Here is a 20,903-nt window from a genome sequence, read left to right as displayed (position 1 = left end):
GGTTAAGGCAGAGTTCTGGGCATTAGGAGATCTGTGCTCAGTTCCTGGCTTAGCCTCCATATTAATCTTTCTGTGCCTGAGGAGTGGTTATATAGTTCCTAGTCCTCCACAGTTAGTAAAGAAGTCCAGGAGGTGTTTCAGTAGAGAAATGTCCTTTCTGCCTCCATCCCTAAAGCTAGACTGTAAGAATCACTTGCTCTGATGGGAGCCATCTGTTGTCGAATCATTTTCCACATGTGGGTAGCAGATTGCAGTGGGAAAACTCTCCCACCTCATTTTATAACTAGTGGCTGGATTAAGCCAAATCACACTGGGACAAACTAACCCAGCAGTCATTCTTCCCTGACATACACATAACACTCTCCCTGGATTAACTCTTGCATTCAGCCCTTGACCACGTAATTATGCACACTCAGTCCTTCCTCCCTATGAAGTTTCCTTTCCAGTCTTCTAGGTCATATTCACACACCCACCCAGTCCTCTGCAGCCTATTAACTCATAAACATAATCCTCACCCCATGCTTAATGTAGTGCCAGTCCCTCTGCCATGACACTCTAGGACCAATTTCCCATCCCATAGTTAAACAAACATGAACTTTGTAAATCATTCTTTTCCTATGGAAATTCTATTCTAGCAAAATTTTCCTTTGCTGAATGTGTTTTCAGTTTGTTTACCCATGCGGATGTGCGCACACAGAGAAGATACACACATGCATACGCTGCACTCTGCTCTCCGAGGCATGTGCATTCAGCTATCAGTAGGAATTGCCCGTGTGCCCAAGAGCAGAATGTGTGGGAACCTTTTTGTGGGCGTGCGGGAGGTTCAAGCTCACAAGGAGTGGCACATTCACTTGGCTGAAGTGACTCTGCCTGAACGGTTAGCTCACAAATGATCTTTGTGAAGAATTTAGCGCCTTTCTTGGTTAGCAGAACACAGGCAAAATTATCCTTCATCATTTACAGATGCAAAATGCACCCACAGTTTTGTACCCACCAAATCAGCTGTAGGGGCGAATCTGGGGAGCAGGCTATTTCACTCTCGGATCTGTACCTGTAGTCAAGAGCTGCCGCTACTCAGATTTGTGCTTGCTCTTGAATTGAACACGGAAGAATGTGGACACAGATTACTCCCACAAAAAGGAGGGTGCCTTTCTGAAAACTAGTCCCATGTAATCCCATTCAAGTGACTCAGGAATGTTCTAGGAGCCTGATTGAATTAAGGAAGTTTTCTGAGAAGCCCAGCGCCTTTTCAGCAGCCCCTTCTCTGACCTGTATTATCCACTGTATTGTGCTGCTCACTGACTGTTTCCTCTCTTGTGTTGTAGGGAGTTGAGTGATAGCGTCGTGTATACGTACCAGGTTGCCGTTATTTCTGGGACAGAGGAGAGTGAACCCTCCCCCATGACTCTATATACTCATGGAAGTGGATACTGTGGAGATGGGATTATACAAAAGTAAGTGTGGAGTAAGCAAATAGATACAGCATTGCAGCTTCCATTGATCCAGAGATTGGGGTTAGAAAGGAAATTACTGCCTCTCCTACATAATAACTACAGCTTTTGTCTTTGATCACCTGATGTCTCCATAGCCTGGGCTGACTCTCAGAGGTCGAGAGACAAGGACCCACGTCTCTGATTATTACCAAGATGATAACATTTAATTGGAACTTAGTTAGGTCCTGCTGTCCTGACACTTTTATGTGTAGATATATATAAATTTCTTAGTGTTAATTGCTGACAAAAAAAGAAATGTTCACAGCATCTTCGGTGCTGTCATTAAGTGAGAAGTCCCAGGCGGGCTGGCAGTTGATGGACAGCTGGCACATGGGAGGCCAGGTTTCCAGGGCAACTTCAGTGCGAGGTTGCTCTGCAGGCCTCTGGAGCTGGGATGCATTTGGAGGTGACAGATTTGGGCTCCAAGGGAGAGTGTTAGTCATTGCAGGTTCTCAATCAACTCCTCCCTCTCCTTGCCTGCTGATCGACAGACCACTAATAATAAAAATAATGATTAACAATTGTGGTTTATTTTTACTGTATTGAATTTATAGCAGAAGTGGGACCTGCTCAAAAGTCTCCAGGCGCTTTAATAAAATGTAATAAATTAACGACAGAATTAACAACAACCGCAGGTCCAGTCCTGCAAACACTGTTCATGGGAAGCAGAGCTTCCTGTCAAAACAATGGGACCACTTATGGTATCAAGTGCTAGGCCCTGCAGCAAATGTTTGCAAAATCGGGCCCTAAAGGCAATGCATTCAAATTAAAATAACCAAACCATTGATACAGCTGGGACAGCTGGGAGGAGAAAGACAGAGATATCAGTCGTGCTTTGTGTACCACTTCTCATGCGGTTATGCTGCCAATTCTTTAGACATCAGTTGTGGCTTTGCCACACGGCTTGCGTAAGGGGTAGCACACGGTTGCATTGACCCAAGAGCAGATCAGGAACCAGACAGTGTCACGGTCTGGTTCTTCGTTGCCACACTTGCTCCTGTGGGGTTTGTGGCGGGAGAGAGTCACCCATGCCAATTCTTTTTGTGGTTCAAGTTGCTTCCCCCCTGTGCTGGCTTAACAGCACTGGCTGGCGAGTTGTGGGAGCAGAGCCAGGATTCCATCCGCTATCTGCTGCTACCTGCAATCTGAGCGCATGGAAGGCACTTACACTTCCTTATTCCCCTGTGTGGGTGCATTGCTGGAGCTACAATCTGGCCCTTTCAGACAGAGCATGAAGAGCTTCCAGAATTCCTGCCATTCCAGGCTGTCCTCTGATCCCACAGCTGCTGTCTTTCCCCCACCTGCTGAGTCGTCAGTAGCAACCATAAAGGAAAGTGCTCATGTGCTAGCCCGGAAGCAATAGTGCCGCCTACCTCTGAGGGAACATGAGGGGAAACCCTGTACCCCAGAATTGTAAAAGCTGGGGGATGGAGGAGAGAGAACAGGTGTTTTGAGGGCATTACAGCACTGAATTAAGCATCTCCAGGTTCTGAGACAGGAACTGAGAGAGGTCTGAGAAATGCAGCTGTTTTCCATCTGATCCCTCGTTTTGTCTCCTGCCTGCAGAGATTTGGGGGAAAAATGTGATGACATGAATAAGATCAACGGCGATGGCTGCTCCCTCTTTTGTCAGCAGGAGCTATCCTTTAATTGCCTTGGTAAGTCTAGTCCGGAGTCCCTTCTGCCCAGGGTGGGCAGCACCTCCGTGCGTGGTGCAAGTAAAAAATAACCAGCAACCTCAGTGACCTATCCCTGGGTTGCCCTAGAGGTAAGGGAAAAGGTGGCATTTGTGGGATTGACAGGCGTGTCCCTTCCCAGTTTCTAATCACTTGGATGGGAAATTGATTCTGGTGGTTTTGTAACTGGCTTGGACTTCCAGCTTTGTTAGGGCCCAATCCCAAACCTATTGAAGTCGGTGGGTGGCTTTCCACCCCCTGCAATAGACTTTGGATCAGGCTCCATGAGAGGATATGAACTGATCCCTTCTGGTAAACAGAGGAAAGAGTGTCAGGGGAAGGGACTTGGAACAGAAGCAGCCCCAGCTGAGGTCACACCTGCTTTGAGATGCAAATCAATATCTGAGGATCAAAGGTCCAGCTAATCCCCTTTTTTCAGAGGTGAAAACTACTTAATCAGATTTTGTTTGCAAGCCTGGTTTGCCCTGATTAGCAGGAAATGTAAACACAATGGCCAGAAGATGTTCCAGCAATCTGGGGACTGCAGAGTTGCAGTTGTGAGCTTAACATATTTATTAAATCCTTGAGGAGGAGAAGAGGGGGCAGAGAAGGGCAACTGAGGGCCCATCTACACTGCAGCTTCTGTGTAAGGCTAGGTCTACATTATGGTTTATGGCAGCGTAACTTATGTTGCTCAGGGGGGTGAATACCCCTCCGAGTGACATAAGTTACCCCAATATAGCGCTGTCCACACTGGCAATTATGTCCATCTGAGAGCTCCCACCACATAGCAGCCACCACTCACAAAGGTGGTTTTATTATGCCGATGGCCAGGAGAGCTTTCTCCCATCAGCATAGAGCGGCTTCACCAGATTCGCTGCAGTGACGCAGCTGCACCACTCCCGCACAGTATGCGTAGACGTGCCCTTACAGCACTGTGTTAAGAAACAGGGCTTTGGAGCGGAGCCGGGAGCTGGAGCGTGGAGCAGCTCCGGAGCAGTGGAGCTGCAGGTTTTTGCCTGGAGCTGGAGCACAGCCGGAGCACAGCTCCAAAGCCCTGTTAAGAAATCATGTTACGGCCTAGGCCAGGGACGAGCCTCGGTGAGCGTTTGGTTTGGATGCTCTTTTGACCTATCCAGGCTTCCTGAATCTGCAGAATCCAGCTGCAGATCACAAGACAATGGGTGTGCTCAGGTGATGTTATGAAGTTCCATAGCTGGTCCTGTCTGGATGGACTGAGAGAGCAATTAACCATAGTCTATCTAACCTACTTGAGATTTTGACATAGCAACCTACACCCGAGGATCCAAGGCACCGATTCAGCAATGCTTGGGTGCATGCCTAACTTTAAGCACATGAATAGCCCACTGAAGCCAATGAAAATATTCCTGTGCTTAAAGTTGAATGGGGCTCCACACATGCTTACGGTTATGCACCTTAAAGGACCTTGCTGAACCTGGGCCTCAAGCATGGTATCTGGACACTACCAATTCAAACTGGAAGTGAAATCATTCTTGGGTTTTCTATTTATTTAGTTTATCCCAGTCACGTGGCTCATCTCAAGGAATCAGAGTAGAGCTACACGTGAGTGTGCAAAAATCCTGTCCTCTCACACTGTGGTCAAAAAATCAAACTAAATACAATGCAAGTCCCATTTTTGCAGCTTGAAGTAGGTTTCAGTCTCACTTCTGTGTGTGTTTGGTGTTTTAGGGTGGGGGTTTTTTTGACCGAGGGGGCTTGTGAAAATGGAGTTAGTTTTCAGAGCAGGCATAAAGCTGTTCATTTTTCATAGGCAGGTGTAGAGTTAAAGCTGGTGTTTTGCACAGGTACTAGTTTTAGAAAAAAATCAAAACCGAACCCAGTTCATTGATGAAATCATTAGTATGTGGATTCAGTAAGAGCCTGGTTCGACTTCACTGAAATCTACAAGAGACACCAATTGGCTTCCATGGGCTCTGGATTACCAGTGCTGAGTGTCTAGACAGAGACAATACTGGTCTTTCAGCCAGACAGACATATTTTAACACAAAATAAGACATTATCTTATTAGAAACCTCTAAATCATTGGGGCGGGGGAAGGAGTTATTTTTTAAAACAAATCTTACGTATAATAAAAATGCATAACTAAAAAGGAAGCGGGAAGCCCCCTTCTTGAAAGCCTGATAACATCGAACCAGATCCTGCCAGTTGTAGTCAAGCAAAACTCTTCGTTGCCTTCAGTCGGGTGTTTTGCTTGAGAAATGACTGAATGATTGGGCCCATGGCTTGAGGAATGGAAAAGAGGCAGAGAAACATGTGCATTTGATCTGTAATGTTACGAGACTAGCACATGTTGTGGCTCTGTAGAATAATAAATAATCTTTTCACATTGGACTACTTTTATATGGACATTACTGTGATAATATTTAGCTCTCTTTAGCACCGGTGAAGCAAACAACTCCTGTTTACCAAAGCCTTTAAAGGAATTTAGGCACACGCTTAAATGCTTTGCTGAATTAGGGTCTATGGTTATTGTCTACACTGCAGCTGGGTGCATGTCTCTCAAGACAGATTCAGGCTAGCTCCGCTCAAGATACGACAGCATGCTAAAATAGCCACGGGCAGCAGATAAGGCTAGCCACCCAAGCTTGGACCCAGGGGGTTGGGAGGGCTTAGACAAGGACAGCTAGCCTGAGCCACTGCCCAGACCACAGCATCCACATGCTATTTTTAGCATGGTATCTTGAGTGGAGCTAGTGGACGCTGATATCAGAATTAAAAGGTGCTCTGAGGTCTCCTGATAGGAGGTGTAACAAGCGCGCACATTCACACCTCCGGAGAGACGACTCTCCTCACCTTGTTTGCTAGAGCAGAAATGCAATTAAGCAAGCAAACACTAGCACGCTTAAATCTCCTGCTTTCCCTCTGCATCTCCTGCCATCAGGGCCTTTTATTTTTGTCTCTGACAGGTTCACTTTGTTTTGTGTACGTGGCACACGGCAGCTCTCGGGACGCTTTGCACTGGTGCCTATAACTCAGTTAGGCGGCTGCTTCGTTTTTGTTTTTTGTTTTCCCTCATCCTCCCCCTTATAATCAGATAAGGCTGTGATCAATCTGCTTTGCCATGGGAGGGGTGGGGTGAACCAAGGAGAGAGGCGGGGGAGAAAGCTGTGTGGTCTTTACTGTCAGGCTGCCCTGGCCTTCTCAGAACACAAAGCCGAGAAAAGAAAACAGATAAGATTAATAGCTTTTAGTTCTTGCAAGATGCTCTCACACCAAACTTAAGAGCGACAGTGGAATAAATAAATAAATTAATTAAAGCATCTGGCAGTGCTTCCTTTTAAATGGGACTTTGCAATGTCATTAGCCCTTCTCCATCCGCAAGTTTATTCTCTATGCTCACATCCACCAGTTTCTGTTTAGTGGATTTTTGCTCATGGAGCCCTTGTTCTTTCCCCACAGAGTTTGGAATTTGGTCCGTGGATGAAAGTTTCACCTCTCCTGTTAACAACATACTGCAGGAGAAAAGCAAATCAGAGCTTTGCCCCATTGCGAGACACATTCTCACACACACACACACACACACCCCTGTCCTGTAGTTGGATGGAGATCCCTGATTCGTTTCCCATTGACAGTGAGGTCTCATGGCATGGAAGTGATTTGGGATCACTAGGGGCCAGAGCCAGGTTCAAACCAATTGCCTGAAGATGAGAGTCTCCATGAGCATCTTTTAATAAAACTTTACTTATCCAACTGGTCCTTACTTGCACGAGTAAAGGCCTACAGTGGTGGGAGACTCATCCTCCTACCATTCTGAAGAAGGAGAAGGATATATTGGAAAAGGCACCAAAACATATCAAAGAAACCCATGAGAAGATATTATGACAGGAGCATAGTAAAGGCTGAAAGACACGTTTAAAAATGTCCTTAAAGGAGTTTCAGGTCCTGCATCTACCCCTGAGTCTGCCTGGCAATTTGTGGGTTACTACAATTACATTTCCTATTATTCTTGTTTATTAATTAACTTCCCCCTCACATCATGGTGAGAAAGGTCCACGTAAACAAGTGGGGAAACTGACTGCACACCAAGGCCAGCAAAGCTTTGAAGTGTGACTGTAACTTGGAGCACATGATCAGTCCCATTGAAATCCTCATTACCCATCTGCTGGATCAGGGCCTCGTGCTGTCAAATGCCAAAAAGGAAACAAACTCCAGGAAAACAAAGAGGATGATTTTTGGCTCCAATCTCTTTCAGTTAATCATTTTCGGGTCTGCTTGGCACAACAGTAGGTGAAAAACGTTCAGAGAGAGACGTATGTTTTTTAAGTTGATATCGCTTTAATACCGCTGCTTTTCAGCTTATGCTTTGGCATCAACTTCATCGTTCTACCTCTATCGCCCTGGTCTGTCTTTCCCTGTTTGGAAAAGCCTCTCCTTCCAGTTGGAAACTTCCCTTTGTAGAGGATCCGTCCTTTACCTCGCCAATTTTCCATACATTAGGTGTAGCATTCTCCCCAGTCTCATTGTCTGGAGACTGCATTGCATTCAGGGAAATAATTAATATTCATGAGTTTGCTATCTCTATTTGGAGCATGATCCTCTAGGGAAAATGCAATGTTAAGTGAATGACACAAACCTAATTTTATATGTCTTTTTTTTTTTTTTTTTTGGACAGAGAAGTAATGTGCTTAAAATAAATTGATGGATGACCATCCATATTCATTGTGGGCATGCTTTTAGAGTAGACTGAGGTCCGATCCTCCCCACCACCACCCACACACCTACTCCTGCACAGGAACATGTGGTTTTGACAGCTGACTCCACATCCCTGAACAACAGCTAATGGTGCTTTTTTTCTTTGGAGAACAGTAAAAAGGTCTTTACAAATCCAGCCAGGGGCTGAGTGCACCAATGGAGTGGAGGGCACTCAGTCCCTCCCAGGATGTGCTCAATACCTCACTGGATCAGGCTATATAAGAGCAGTGGTGTCCTAAGGCCAAAATGTGGACCATGTGCCTTGGGGAATGAGTATTGCTGCTAACAAACTAATGTGAGTCTGTAGTAGAACCTCATAGTAAATGGAAATGAATTTGCTAATTGGAGCTATTCGGCCAAAATTCACACAAACCCCAATATTCAGCTTCCAGCAAATACTGTGGAGCTCACCAGTGCCTGGAACCCTTGGGAACATGTGGCTGCACGTTCCAAGATGTGTAATTACTCATTTGGCAAGTTAGCAATAATACCAGTGTCCATTTTCAGGGGCCGTCATCATTAACAGGGCAGTTTTTAGCCTGCAGACCAGTGGTTTGACTTTCGTTTCATGATGCCACTTGGTTTTTCTCAAAGTTTTCTTCCCTGCCTCTAAAGCAAACTGGCAAGCTTCTGTAAGGTCCACACTGATAACTCTGTTCATGTTCAAAACATCTCCTTCCCCTGCGGCTATCACCCACTTCCACCGGAAACCCAACTAGCTTTTCAGTGTGATCTCCAAAAACCAGTTAATGAATCTGCATTAGTCCTCTCTGAAGTAATGGTGTATCATCAGCTCCATTGCCGTGGGTGGATAGAGGCACAAAGAGTTTCAATGACTTGCCCAAGCATATAGAGAGTTAGAGGTGGAAGCAGGATTAGAACTCAGGAGTATGTGGGTAGTTGGTTTACAGAAAAGCAAAATAGCTTACTACTGCTGGTTAGCTATGGAAAATCTCTTCTAGCTCAAATGACAGAGGTTTGGGTTTTTGGAGGTGAAGTATCAAGATTTTAGTTCCACTCACTGCAGGTGAGTTGTAATTTTATCTGCAGTCTGTGACATACAGATGAATTACATAGTTACTATGTTGGGCTCAGGCCACTAAATCGTACTGAAGATCCTAGTCACCTTGGTCAGAGGAGAAGTCCAGCGATGGCAAGCTGAGTTTTATGGGAAGTAGCTGAATGATCAAAGGGTAATACTACACACTCCTTGTGTTTGCCCTTTCAGTTCAGAAGACACTCCAAGATGATTGTCACCTTCCTCCAAGCCTCTGAATATTCCCCAGTAGAGTGTGACAGCCACATTTACTTCATTTCCAAGAATATCAATCTACCTGTTTGATTTTGTTGATGAAAAATTTCACAAGTTACTGAGATGTGACTTTATTCAGTGCAGTTTCCATGTGTCCTATTCAATGATTTTTCCTTTCTTCAGTTAAAACCTACAGAAAGAAAAATTCATCTGAGACTTTGTATTGAAAGAAGAAATTTGACTATCCCCCGTTTGGTCAAAATGAATGAGAGGGATGACAGACATCCTGGATTTCAGGCCATGCGACCCCTCCTCCCTTATGGCTTGATCCTGTTCCCACTGAAGTCAATGGCAAAACTCCCATTGACTTGAATGGTGCAGAATCTAGCCTCCAGTGCCCACCTTCAAAGGGTAGCCAGTGGAGTCACTTCTTGTTTTGATATGGGAGCCTCTGGACAAATACCTGCTCATCTGTTAATGCGAGTGCTTTAGCCAGATCTGCAGATTAAATGTAGTAGATTAAATAATCTAGTGCAGATTATTAACTAGTGGGTCCAATCCTGGCTTTATGGAGGGCAATGGGTTTTGTTTGTTTTTTCCCCACTGATTTTGGAGAGACTGTGATTTGGCCTTAATAAGTCTGAACGTTTGCTCTGGTGATTGGGAAAACCTGTATGCCGATTGCCATCTCCCTGCACCTCCGGGGGAGGGTCAAACAGACCTTTAGGGGTTAAGATTTAATGCCCACTCTGTTCCAAGAATCTGTTACTCTGAGACAATGTGTGTGCATTTTTGTCCCTTTTTTTTTGGGGGGGGGGGGAGGAATAGCTATGAGGCATGAGGCTTGTTGTAGTTGGAACTATCCCTAAATAAACAGCTGAGCTTAAAAATACTTCTTTTTTGTCCGGACTTTTAAAAAAATAGTAGTTAATGTACAAAAGAAGACTATTCTGGTGCCAATCACTGTATTCTGAGCTGAAAACAGGAAGCTGCACTGGGTGTCTGTCCCCAGCACTTTGACCATTCTGCTTGGACATTAAAGGCCTCGTCTGAGGATGTGCTCTGTGCCGTGAATTGGGTAGATCTTATTTTTTTCCCACAATGTGGAAGGCTGCCCATCACAGATAAGTCTGTATCCTGCCTGTCTGCTTCCTGATGTGTCCCAAACTTAATCAGTTTCACTGGATTAAAGCTCTAGCCTCTCCCTGAACAGGTAACCACGGTCCTTCCGTGAACTACAATATTAGCCACGTTAGCAGCTTCCGAGAAGGTTTCTTTACTACCTGCCTTGCTTTGTACTTTCCCTTACCTCTGAACCCAGTGAGAAATGGGAACACTGGATGCTGAGAGCTGAATTTTCTGCTGTTGGGAGCTGTGCTTGGGGAGCCATGCTAAAGATGGCTTTCCATCCTCACCCCAACACGTTAGCTCCTGAATGATGGAGACGAGACTCCGGGCTGCTGTGGGTTGCTAAGTCTGGGGCTCACTGGAAAGCAGCAGCGGTCTTGCCATACCTCTTTCTTCAGCCATATCCCCTACACGAGGGTCCGCAGAGCTTATCAGAGAGCTCGCATGTGCCATTCAGAGACTGTCCTGTTCCGGGGCAAACCTATCAGCTGGCTAAGCTGGAGTTTTCCTCCTGCCAACAGCACAAAGCAGATAGAAAAAGGGACAAGGTCTGGCTTAAAAATTCCAGGGCCTGCACTGATGGTTTTGTAGGGGGAAGGGAACTTGGATTGCCTGGATTCTTACTTTGGTTTCTTTCAGAGTTCAGCTCAGGGTCTTTGGGCATCTATATCAAAACATCCAGAGAGATTCCATCTCCCATTCCCAACTGCTGCCCCTGCAGCCGTTTTGCTGTTCCAGAATTTTATTTGATTTTGGCATCGGTATTAATTATTTTATGTCACTCTTGCTCACTGTCAGCCGCTGCGCCGCTTCAGGACCCCTTCCAGGCTGAGTGGTTAAAATTAGACACAACTTCCAACTGAAAAGCAACTCCGTTAGTTAACACAGTACAAGGAGCAAGCAACTAGCAATAGAGAGAAGCACAAAGGCAAAACTGTCGTTATCCGTGCAACTGGTACCAGGAGGTGAGATGAACCCTACTGGACAAAGGAATCCAGCGAAAGGGAATGTCAGGAAATGGCAGATGGAGCCTGCAGTATTCCTTGTGTTAGGGAGGAGATCAGACTCAGATGTAAGTAAAATAAAGGGGATTTTTTGTTGAGGCTACTAGACACAGTTAGAGTCTAGTTTCTCCGTGAAGCTCAAGCAGTTAAACATAGGGAAGGGGGGGGGGGAGGATAGATCAGTGGTTTGAGCATTGGCCTGCTTAAACCCAGGGTTGTGAGTTCAATCCTTGAGGGGGCCATTTAGGGAACTCAGGTAAAAATCTGTCTGGGGATTGGTCCTCCTTTGAGCAGGGGGTTGGACTAGATGATGTCCCGAGGTCCCTTCCAACCCTGACGTTCTATGATTCTATAGTGGGTGCTGCTTACCGCCACCACACGTGGTCTCCTTAAACCCTGGCCTGGTTTGTACAGTGATGGAATGCACAACAGGGCCTGGTAAGAGCAGTAGCTCCTATCCAAGTGCCTTCTGCCTTCCACCTAATTTGGTGCCTGATAAATAAAATGAAAAGAAGAGTCCACTGCAAATAATTCAGGGGGAAGTGTTGACTATCCTAAAGGCCCATGCTTTGAGATTCTTCATAAATTGTGTTTTGGCTTAGTCCTGATCCAGTGATGAGTTTCACAGTGTGCACATGGAGCTCGTTGTAGGTCAGGTCATGCAACTGGAGACCATGTCCTCAAAGCTGTGTATATAGGGGTAGCACAATCGGCCTTGATCTTGACTGGTGCCTCGCAGAGTAGACTGGAGGCTGAAACAGGCTGTTGGGAAAGAAATATCAATTAAAAAAACACCAGGTTATCATCACAGATGTCTCTCAGGAGAAGAGATTATTGCTTGGCCAAATGTGATTGCATTCAGTGCTACTTCCTGCTTCCTTCCCTGCCTTACTTTGCACACATCCAGTCTTTGCCACCCTTCTGGCTTTGGAAACATTGCTTCCAAAGTTGGTGAAACTTTGCCATGGGTCTTACAAAGAACTGCTGTCCTATTCCACTAGGAATGGAAGTCCCTGGCATAATCGGATTTGGTGGTTGGAGCTGGGTAAAGTCTTTCACGCTTTGCCAGTACATTCTGGCCAACCAAGGCCCTTGCCAGATTTCTCAGAATGACCGACAAGAGCAGTGTTGAAGAGTCCTTTATTTTAGAATGCAATAAAATTGCCCGAGAGGAGTGGACGTATGAATGGACAGGAACCGTGCTGAAGGGGACATTTGGGGCTGATAAGGATGGGGAAAAGAAAGCATGGATGTATTTGTTACTGCTTAGAGTACCTAGTATTGTCCTGACCATTGTGAAATATAGGGGCCTCTTCTCCTCTTTCTGATTCTGAGTCCATATAATTCCATTGACTGAGTGGAGTTATGCCTGATGCGCGCCACGGAGTCAAGCTCATAGTTTTTCACAAGTAGTGAGGGAAGTCTCAGGAAGACCTGACCCAGAACATTACCCAGGTGCGGTATGAAAACTGTGGCTCTGATTCTCAGATGTGCTGAGCACCCAAAGCCCCATCTGAAGGCAACAGGAGTTGCTGGAGTTGCAGCTACTCAGCGCCCCTGAAAATCAGGCTCCGTGGTTTCCCTTCAGTCACCCACGCACGGTTAGTTTGGGCACTGGCTAGCACCTTGATTCTGACGTGCACCCCTTCTGCATCTACAAAGTTCAGAAAGATCAGTCTCTTGGGATTCATTCCTATGCGAGAGTGTTCATGTGATGAGCTTTGGAGGCCTCTTGAAATTCAAAGCCACGAGGTTGGAAACTTTCCAGTATTTATTCCCCCCATAAAAGGACATCTTTAAATGTTTCAGAATGATTTGCTAGTGGCAAGAACACATTCCCTTAAAAAGCAAAATGCAGTTGTAAAACCACTTTTCCTCCCTCATTTTTCAAAGCTTACATCATTGAGTGAACACCTGATCTTCTATTGGCTCACATAAGTAATGCCATTCGGCCAGTGTTACCGACAGGTAATAAAGGGCAGAGCACACTGACTCATTGGGACTGGAATTGGAGATGGGACACACACACACACCACATTGCTGTTTGCTAATCATCTGGGCAGTCTCCATTTAATTCAGACATCTCTGTCTCTCCATTCTGTTCCTCCCTTGGGTTTTGCAGACTCCGAGCAGACAGATTTATTGGGGTCTTAAACATAATCAGGAACAAATTAGCCTCTGTAAGAATCACACACTGGCCTGGATCACAGTTATTCGAAGGCAGCTTCCTCTCCATGTGAATATGAATTAAGTCATCTGATTGGAGCAGGTCTTGAGTATTCTTTTATCCCAAACACATGATGTTATCAGAGGCCCATTACATTTATCATCGCATTAGGAGGGAACATTTGGAAACAGTAAAGGAGAACATTGGTTATATAAATTCTGTGCGTACTCCAGTGCCTATAGTGAAAAATCAGTCTGTTTGTGGAGATTGTGTCTAAATGTGTATGTGTAGGATGATAGTGTGGATGGAGAGTGTCTCTGTCAGTGGGGCTATCCCTGCATGGGGGTTGTGTGTATGTATGAGTATCGGTGGGATATGTGAGTGCATTTGCGTGTACATGTGTTTGTCAATAAATGTGTGTCTCAGTCAGTGTGTGTCAGTGAGCAAGCTGCCTCAGTGTGTCTGTACTTGCCATGTGTCTGTCTATAAGGGAAAGTCATTTTTTAAAAATTTGGCGGTCTTTAATTGCTTGCACTTTTTAAGGAAATCGGTCTCTTTATAAGAGAACATAAAACCTTTTTTCCAAAGAATAAGTGGTGTTTTACTTTTGGTTATTTACCACCATCTTTCCAGACCTGAATATTTCTTGGAAATATCTGTTCAGATCCTCCCTTAATCTGGGATGTAATTTTCTGAAGACTGTACACAGTTTTGGCCACTTGATACCAGAGTGACCCAGGCATTTCAGAGCGATGTCTGAAAGCGTTAGTGCATATGTGAAGGAAAGATAACTAGGAAAAGAGATGAAGAGGGATGAAATGGTGGAGTCCCTCTTTAGGTGGCTCTAAGCACCATTCCAGGTTGGCCACAAATCTCAGGAGCAAGGGAATGCAGAATGCAAGTGTTCATTGACTTCTTGTTACCTTCCCCTCTTTTGACCAGGCCTGATATTAAGGGATTAGAATCTTACATTGGGGCGGTTGGGGGGAGGGGAGGAGAAACTCATTACATAATTGAATTATAATAAACCGATTTATTCTGGCTCATGCAATGGTATTTCACTGTGTAAACTATGAGGAAAAATAAACAGGGGATTTAGTATTTTGGAAGTGACTCAGAATTGAGTGACTATTGAATTTTCTGACACCTATCTCCAGAAAGTCCGATGCTGCTGATACAATTCTCATGGGGGGTCACTGCCATCATTCCAACTAGTAGCTCATGCCAGTTTCCTACCATTTTTCCAGTAACTTCTTTACCAGACAAAAATACAACAGTATGTTGGGACTGGATGCTTGGCAATGATAACATGATATAAACTGGGATACTGATAGGTCAGAGATTTAATTCTCAGTGAGGCCTTCAGTGACTGAAAGTCATTACTGGTCTGAGGTCTGTTTAAAAGGAGAGGGTTGGGCTCAGTTCAGTTCCTACTGGGTGAGCGTCACAAATGCAACCTCAGAAATCTGGCACTAATGGGCATCTTTGTTGGCGGTCTCATTAGAGAAGCCACAGAATAAATGAATAAAGAGATTTAAGTCCCCTCTTGCTTCTGATCCTTCCAGGTCAAGTCGAAGTCACATCGGTTGGGGCGGTATGTGTGTGTGGCAAGTTTACCCTCCCTCTGCCCACGCTGTATCTGAATAAACAGATACATTTGGCCTTTAGTTTCTCCCTAGGGCTGTTCGTTTGGCAGCATTGACCATCACTGAATTCAGTTGTTGTCGTTTTGCAAGTGTCTTTTAAGAACAAAAAAGGGAAACGTTGTGGACCCAATTCTCTGTTGGCTTAACTCCATCAAAGTCAATGAAGTTCTGACAGCTAAGAATTTGGCCCTGTAAGTGCATTTTCTATCTCAGCACTATACTTTAGTAAGATTCTTTTAAAATGGCTACAGGTAAAAATATGCAGGAAAAACACAGGCTAGGAAGTATCTTGGGGACTTTCATATGGCAGAAGAGCTGCATTCTTTATTTGTTCTACTTTTTTAAAGTCATCTCAGCTTGCATTGCTAAATGCCCACTACCGTTACTGCACATGGACCTGGATGGGGGATGCATTACCACTTCCTTTGCCTGGCCTATTGTGATCCAAGCAACTGGGGACACAGATGAGTGTGGGAAGTCCTTAATAATTACTCCTCTTTGATTTCTCACTGCAGACGAGCCCAGCAGGTGCTACTTCCATGACGGTGATGGTGTATGTGAGGAGTTTGAGCAAATGACCAGCATCAAAGACTGTGGGGTTTATACCCCCAAAGGCTTCCTGGACCAGTGGGCTTCCAACGTGTCAGTCTCTCATAGTGACCAGGAGTGCCCAGGCTGGGTGGTCATTGGCCAGCCAGCAGCAACTCAGGTAAGGAAGACCCAAGCCCTCTTCACCTGCTATAAAGCTAAGTCCAACAATGCAAAACTTCCATTCATAGATCCACCCAGTTAACTTGCAGCTTGGATAAGGAAAGCTACTGATGCTAGCTGTCTTCAGTATGAGTCTGCCAAGCAGGAATGAGCTCTAGATTCTGCCTCTAATGACCGGGAAGGAATTGGCTCAAACTACTGGTCTCTCTGCTCTTGAATCCTGTCTAAAAGGGCCCAGTACCTGCTGCTTCAGAGGAAGAACTCTGCAAGAGGCAATTATAAGATAACCTGCCCCCAAGAAAGGTTTCCTCCTAAAGCCCATTAGTTAAAGTTATCTTATATACCAAAGCTTGAACATTTCTATCCCTTCCAAAGCATTTGTTTATTCATATCTATTGCTTGTAAGGCTGGATAGCCCTGCTATCTGTATTGATATTGAATCCTTTTTGGAATCTCTTGACTTTGATGCTATCTTGTGGCAATGAATTCCAAAGGTTAACTGTGTGTTGTAGGGAGGAATATTTTCTTCTAACAGTTTTGAATTTGTCACTTTTCAGTATCATTGAATGTCCCCTCATTCGTGTATTCTGAGAAAGGGTGAACAGCGGGGATCGATCGACCTGCTCTGTACCACCCATTACTTTGTATACTTTTGTCATGAGTTGTCTCTTCTCTAAAGTAAACTGTCCCCGCTACCTTTTTCCCTGGTAGAACTAGCCATGGTTATCTAGAATGGGTCATGGGAGGGCAGTGTAGAGGGAAGTTCAATGTCAACATATACAGCAAAAGATTTAACTGTGAATTATACATTCTAAACACTTCCAAGAGGCCTGCAAGGGAGAACAACGGTATATGGACCACTTGGTCCAGTTTATATTGTACATGAATCCGTAACCAGTTAGTGACAAAGTCCACTCCAAAAACACAAAGTGCCATTAGTATTGAGTTAGTACCATGGCAGAGTCACCCTTACTAGCAGCCTAGGATTGCACGTGGTTGCCTTGTGGTTACCTTTTGGTATGTTCTTTTATTTTTGCTGTGCACGGGTGCCACTGCTCCTCCTCCCTCTCCGTTCTCTGTGCATTAAAACATTCCAAAATGCATGGTCTAATATGCTTCTGGCGCTGCTCGGCGTGCATGTGCTCCGGGCACTCTACCCCGGCTGAGGCACTATGGGACAGCAGATCTGTTTTCATAGTGTACTAATACAAATACGGGTAGGCAGTGAAGTAGGTGACATACGGTCATGCTTTGGGGAAAAAAACCCTGCTGTGTGGCCACAAGTCAGGCATGTTTGTTGTACCCAGTCGAGACGAGGTTGTCACAGCCTCATTACAAAAATGTACATACGGGACACCGTTGCATCACACAAGCTCAATACATGTGATCATGTCTTCCCCTTGTGGCTGGCCACAGTGCCCATAAGAGCTGACACTTCCAGATAAAGGATATTCCTTTAGCTCAACAGGAAGGCCCTTGTACTTTTGTTGCTCAAAGGCCCAGGGTGTGTCCCCGTTAACAACCATGGAGTCTGTATGTATGTGGCTGTATTCCCATTGCACTAGTGCATTAAGTTCATTGACCTTCTGAAGCTAAAGACATATGTGTATGGAGCCATTGTTTTCCACATGACCAAGGCAGCTTCATAACTTGCAGAACAGCTCATTTCATATCACTGTGGAACATTTAGACCAGGCAACGAGGAGTCCGGTGGCACCTTAAAGACTAACAGATTTATTTGGGCATAAGCTTTCATGGGTAAAAAGCCCACTTCTTCAGATGCATCTGAAGATGCATCATACCCATGAAAGCTTATGCCCAAATAAATCTGTTAGTCTTTAAGGTGCCACCGGACTCCTCATTCTTTTTGTGGATACAGACTTACATGGCTACCCCTCTGATACTTAGACCAGGCGGTACGCCATCAGCATCTTAACAAGAAGCCCTGACAGGGTGAAAAGTAACCTAAGACCTCCCTCTAATCACTGCATGTGACAATCAGTGAAGCGCTAATACCTCCAGCTTCATTATCTGCCCAAAGCACCCAGGCCTGTGACTTTTTTTTCTACTGAGATTACTGGTGGAAGGGATGCCTTTCCCCATCAGAATATTATTCAGAGTTGAGAGAGAGAGAGAGTGTGTGTGTGTGTGTGTGTATTTTCAGTTATAGTTTTTCATGGTGTTGTAGTCTTTGGCTTGAAAATAAAGAGGCATTTGTGCTGGCTTTTCCCATCTGAATCCCCTGAAATGAGTGTGGAACATGATAATACACAAAATACACAAGCTCACTGTTTGCTAACTATCCATGCTTTCAGGAATTAAAATGGCACTATCAAGGTGCTTTAAAAACACTTTAAGTACTTTCTTTTTAAAGTCACTTAGGGTGTTCTCCCCCCCCCCCCCCCCCCCCGTCTTTGGATATTTGAAATTGTTTTCTCACCACAACTTTATTTCTGTCAGAGGTTGCTCATGAGCAGTAGGTTGCTCACATTTGTTAGTTACTGTCATGTTATTCATAAGTCTTGGGCTCAGTGCCTTTACTTGATATTGTAGAGTGGCTTCTGAGTATTGGCCTGATCACATTTGTTAGCTATTCTGGGTTGGTTTACAAGCAATGGACTGAACCCAGTTGCTTGGTATGGTAGGGTTGGTTGTTCATGAGAACTGTATTGCACACATTTGTTTGTTATTCTAAGATTACCCATGAGTACTGGATTGCACTTGTTTTGTTATTGTAGGGTTAGTCATGAGTACTAGATTGATGAATGTTGAAATACTAAGAAAAAAAGAGAAGCTACAATATCCAATCTGTTTTTCGATATCCAATGTCCAAAATGCTTGTAAAGAATGACACAATCTTGGCACACAGGTATAAATTTGAAAAATGGAGAGGCCAAACCTCCCCTCCCCTTTTAAGTAGTCACACTTTCCACCGAGGCGAAAACGATAGACCAGCCACTTCTACTTTCCTGGCAGCCACTGTTCAGAGCTGATTAAGAAATAGTCTCAGAACTAATAGTGTCACATTTAAAGCCAAATTGGACCAGTTGGAAACATTGCACAAATGCCAAGTTACTTGTACCTAAGCAGTATTTTCTTGATTTCTAAGTTCTCATCCTCTGATGATTTCTAAGTTTCTCATCTTCTGATACAGGGACAACCAGTTATCTGTTGCTGATGGACAAGGAGTTTTTGGGCAAGCTCCACACTGTTGGGCGACTCTTCAACCTACAAACCTTTCAGTAGGTTTTTAAGGCTCTTCTCTTTTCCATAAATGCTTTGAGAATCAGTATCGGGGCACATGCCTTGTGCCGGTGGTATTTCCTTGGAACTTTTCTTGTGCTGGCGGTTGCTGAGGCTGGTGTAATGCTTTACAGGACTTGAGCTAGTGTAGGTTGGTGAAACGCCACTAACATCAGTGGAGCTAAGTCGATGTCCAGCAGCTGAAGATAGGACCCCATGTCTGCATTAGCCCTGTTTCTGACAATTCCGTCTTGCTGTCACTGTAGGTGACGCTCAAGTGGGAATGCTGGCGTGGCCACTGGTTCTTTAACCACTGTGCCATAGAGACCTACTTTGAGAAGGCTAGACCATTTTCCATATTGGCAGCCCCTGAGAGCCCCCTCTTCCCATTTAGCTGGCACCTCACCAGGTCCCTTTTAGAAATATGGGACGGCAGGATGAATGCATCCTCCGACCCCCACACTAGGACACAGTGGTTAACATGTCGGCTCGCCCCGTCTACACTAGGACCTCCACTGTTGCCACCATGAGTGAAGTTGCGCCAGTGGAGAGTTTTAAGGAAGGGAGCCTGCTGTGGTCTAGACAGAGTGTGAATGGGAGGCCGCATTGCTTTCCATTGGGATTTGAGGAGGCAGGTTTGGCTAGAAGGCTACGTATTGGGTCAGCGTTCTCATTGTGCATGTGTTTCCCTTATTTTCCAACAGCACCATTAGCACTGGAGGAGGGGTTGGTTTGTTTGTAGAGCAGGTTGTATCAAACCGCGCTCTTGTGTTTCGGGGTTGTTGTTTTGTTTTTGTTGTTGTGCTTTCGGCACAGCTTTGCCTTTGCTATTATCCTTTACAGGAAGTCCACACCAACACTAACAGGCTAGTTTCAGGAAGGATTGTTTACCTTGGAGATCTTCTGAAGGGAAATCCACTGTTTTATGAGCGAAAAGCAGATGGAGCGCTCGCGTGTGTGCAGTGACCACAGGGGGCCTGGGAGGCCATTTCGCCTCACCTCTGGTTGGCATCGCTCCCACTTGTGGATGGCTAACTCTTTTGTGGTTTAATTCCCATTGAGCCGTTAAGTGGTTTTAATAAAGGAATAAAAAGAGACTCTTTGGATAGCTCACTATTGCACTTCCAGCGAGCCCTGCTTGTGATTATCCCACTTACATCAACATGGCGTGCAGGACCCAGAAGCCGATGTTTGCATTGGCGACCTACAGTGCCAGCCCCTAAATAGCTTAGCAGGCCTTGATTGCATTTCCTCCCAATTGTGCAGAAGCTGATTACAGCAGTCACCGTGTAAATATTCAGCTTATGTTTGCTGCCGGTACCTGTGTTGTCCCCTGGATAGAAAGGAAGCAGGGCTCAGTTGTAACTAATCTAAAGGAGATTTTGTATTAAGTCTGCTGGACACAGAGGGACCCTGTGGTTCTTTCTGGCTCTTAAGCTCCCAGACTGATGAATATACCCTGTGCTGCCTTGGGTCACCAAACAGGGACTCTCATTGGAGTAAGAAGTCATGGAAGGGGATTGTTGTTCTGTTGTTACTTCTGTGCCCTCTCTCTCAGTTCTTACGCTTGCACACACCCATGCGCATACGCAATAAGCACATCGCTCTACCTGCTGCAAAAGGCCTTCTAGAATTACAGAACCGCTGACCTGCTGATGTTCTGTGCACTAGGAGAGAGAGAGAGCCCCCTGCATAAAGGAAATAACAGCGCAGCAAAATGGGGACCGGGCAGGGGGGAGTAGAGCAAATACGGTAATGACATTGACAGGGATGAAGAATCCACTCCCAAGTTTCTGCCACATAGTTTTATTTCAACGAATAAATATAGCTCAGAAGAGAATTCCCCGAA

The 20,903-nt window shown here is 45.1% G+C and overlaps 1 protein-coding gene across 2 annotated transcripts in view; it reads left to right on the top strand.

Annotated features, from left to right (window-relative positions):
- PAPPA (pappalysin 1) overlaps positions 1–20,903 on the top strand; it is a 229,059-nt gene that overhangs the window by 115,499 nt on the left and 92,657 nt on the right. For both annotated transcript variants that reach the window (XM_054007151.1, XM_054007152.1), the window contains exons 8-10: positions 1,326–1,454; positions 3,060–3,151; positions 15,616–15,809. In XM_054007151.1, coding sequence (XP_053863126.1) covers positions 1,326–1,454; positions 3,060–3,151; positions 15,616–15,809 — 415 coding nt within the window. The remainder of the gene's footprint in view (positions 1–1,325; positions 1,455–3,059; positions 3,152–15,615; positions 15,810–20,903) is intronic.

This window comes from Malaclemys terrapin, chromosome 17, assembly GCF_027887155.1.
Source record: "Malaclemys terrapin pileata isolate rMalTer1 chromosome 17, rMalTer1.hap1, whole genome shotgun sequence".
Taxonomy (NCBI): Eukaryota; Metazoa; Chordata; order Testudines; family Emydidae; genus Malaclemys; species Malaclemys terrapin.
Note: the sequence above shows the minus strand (reverse complement) of the source record. Positions and strands in the feature narration are given on the sequence as shown.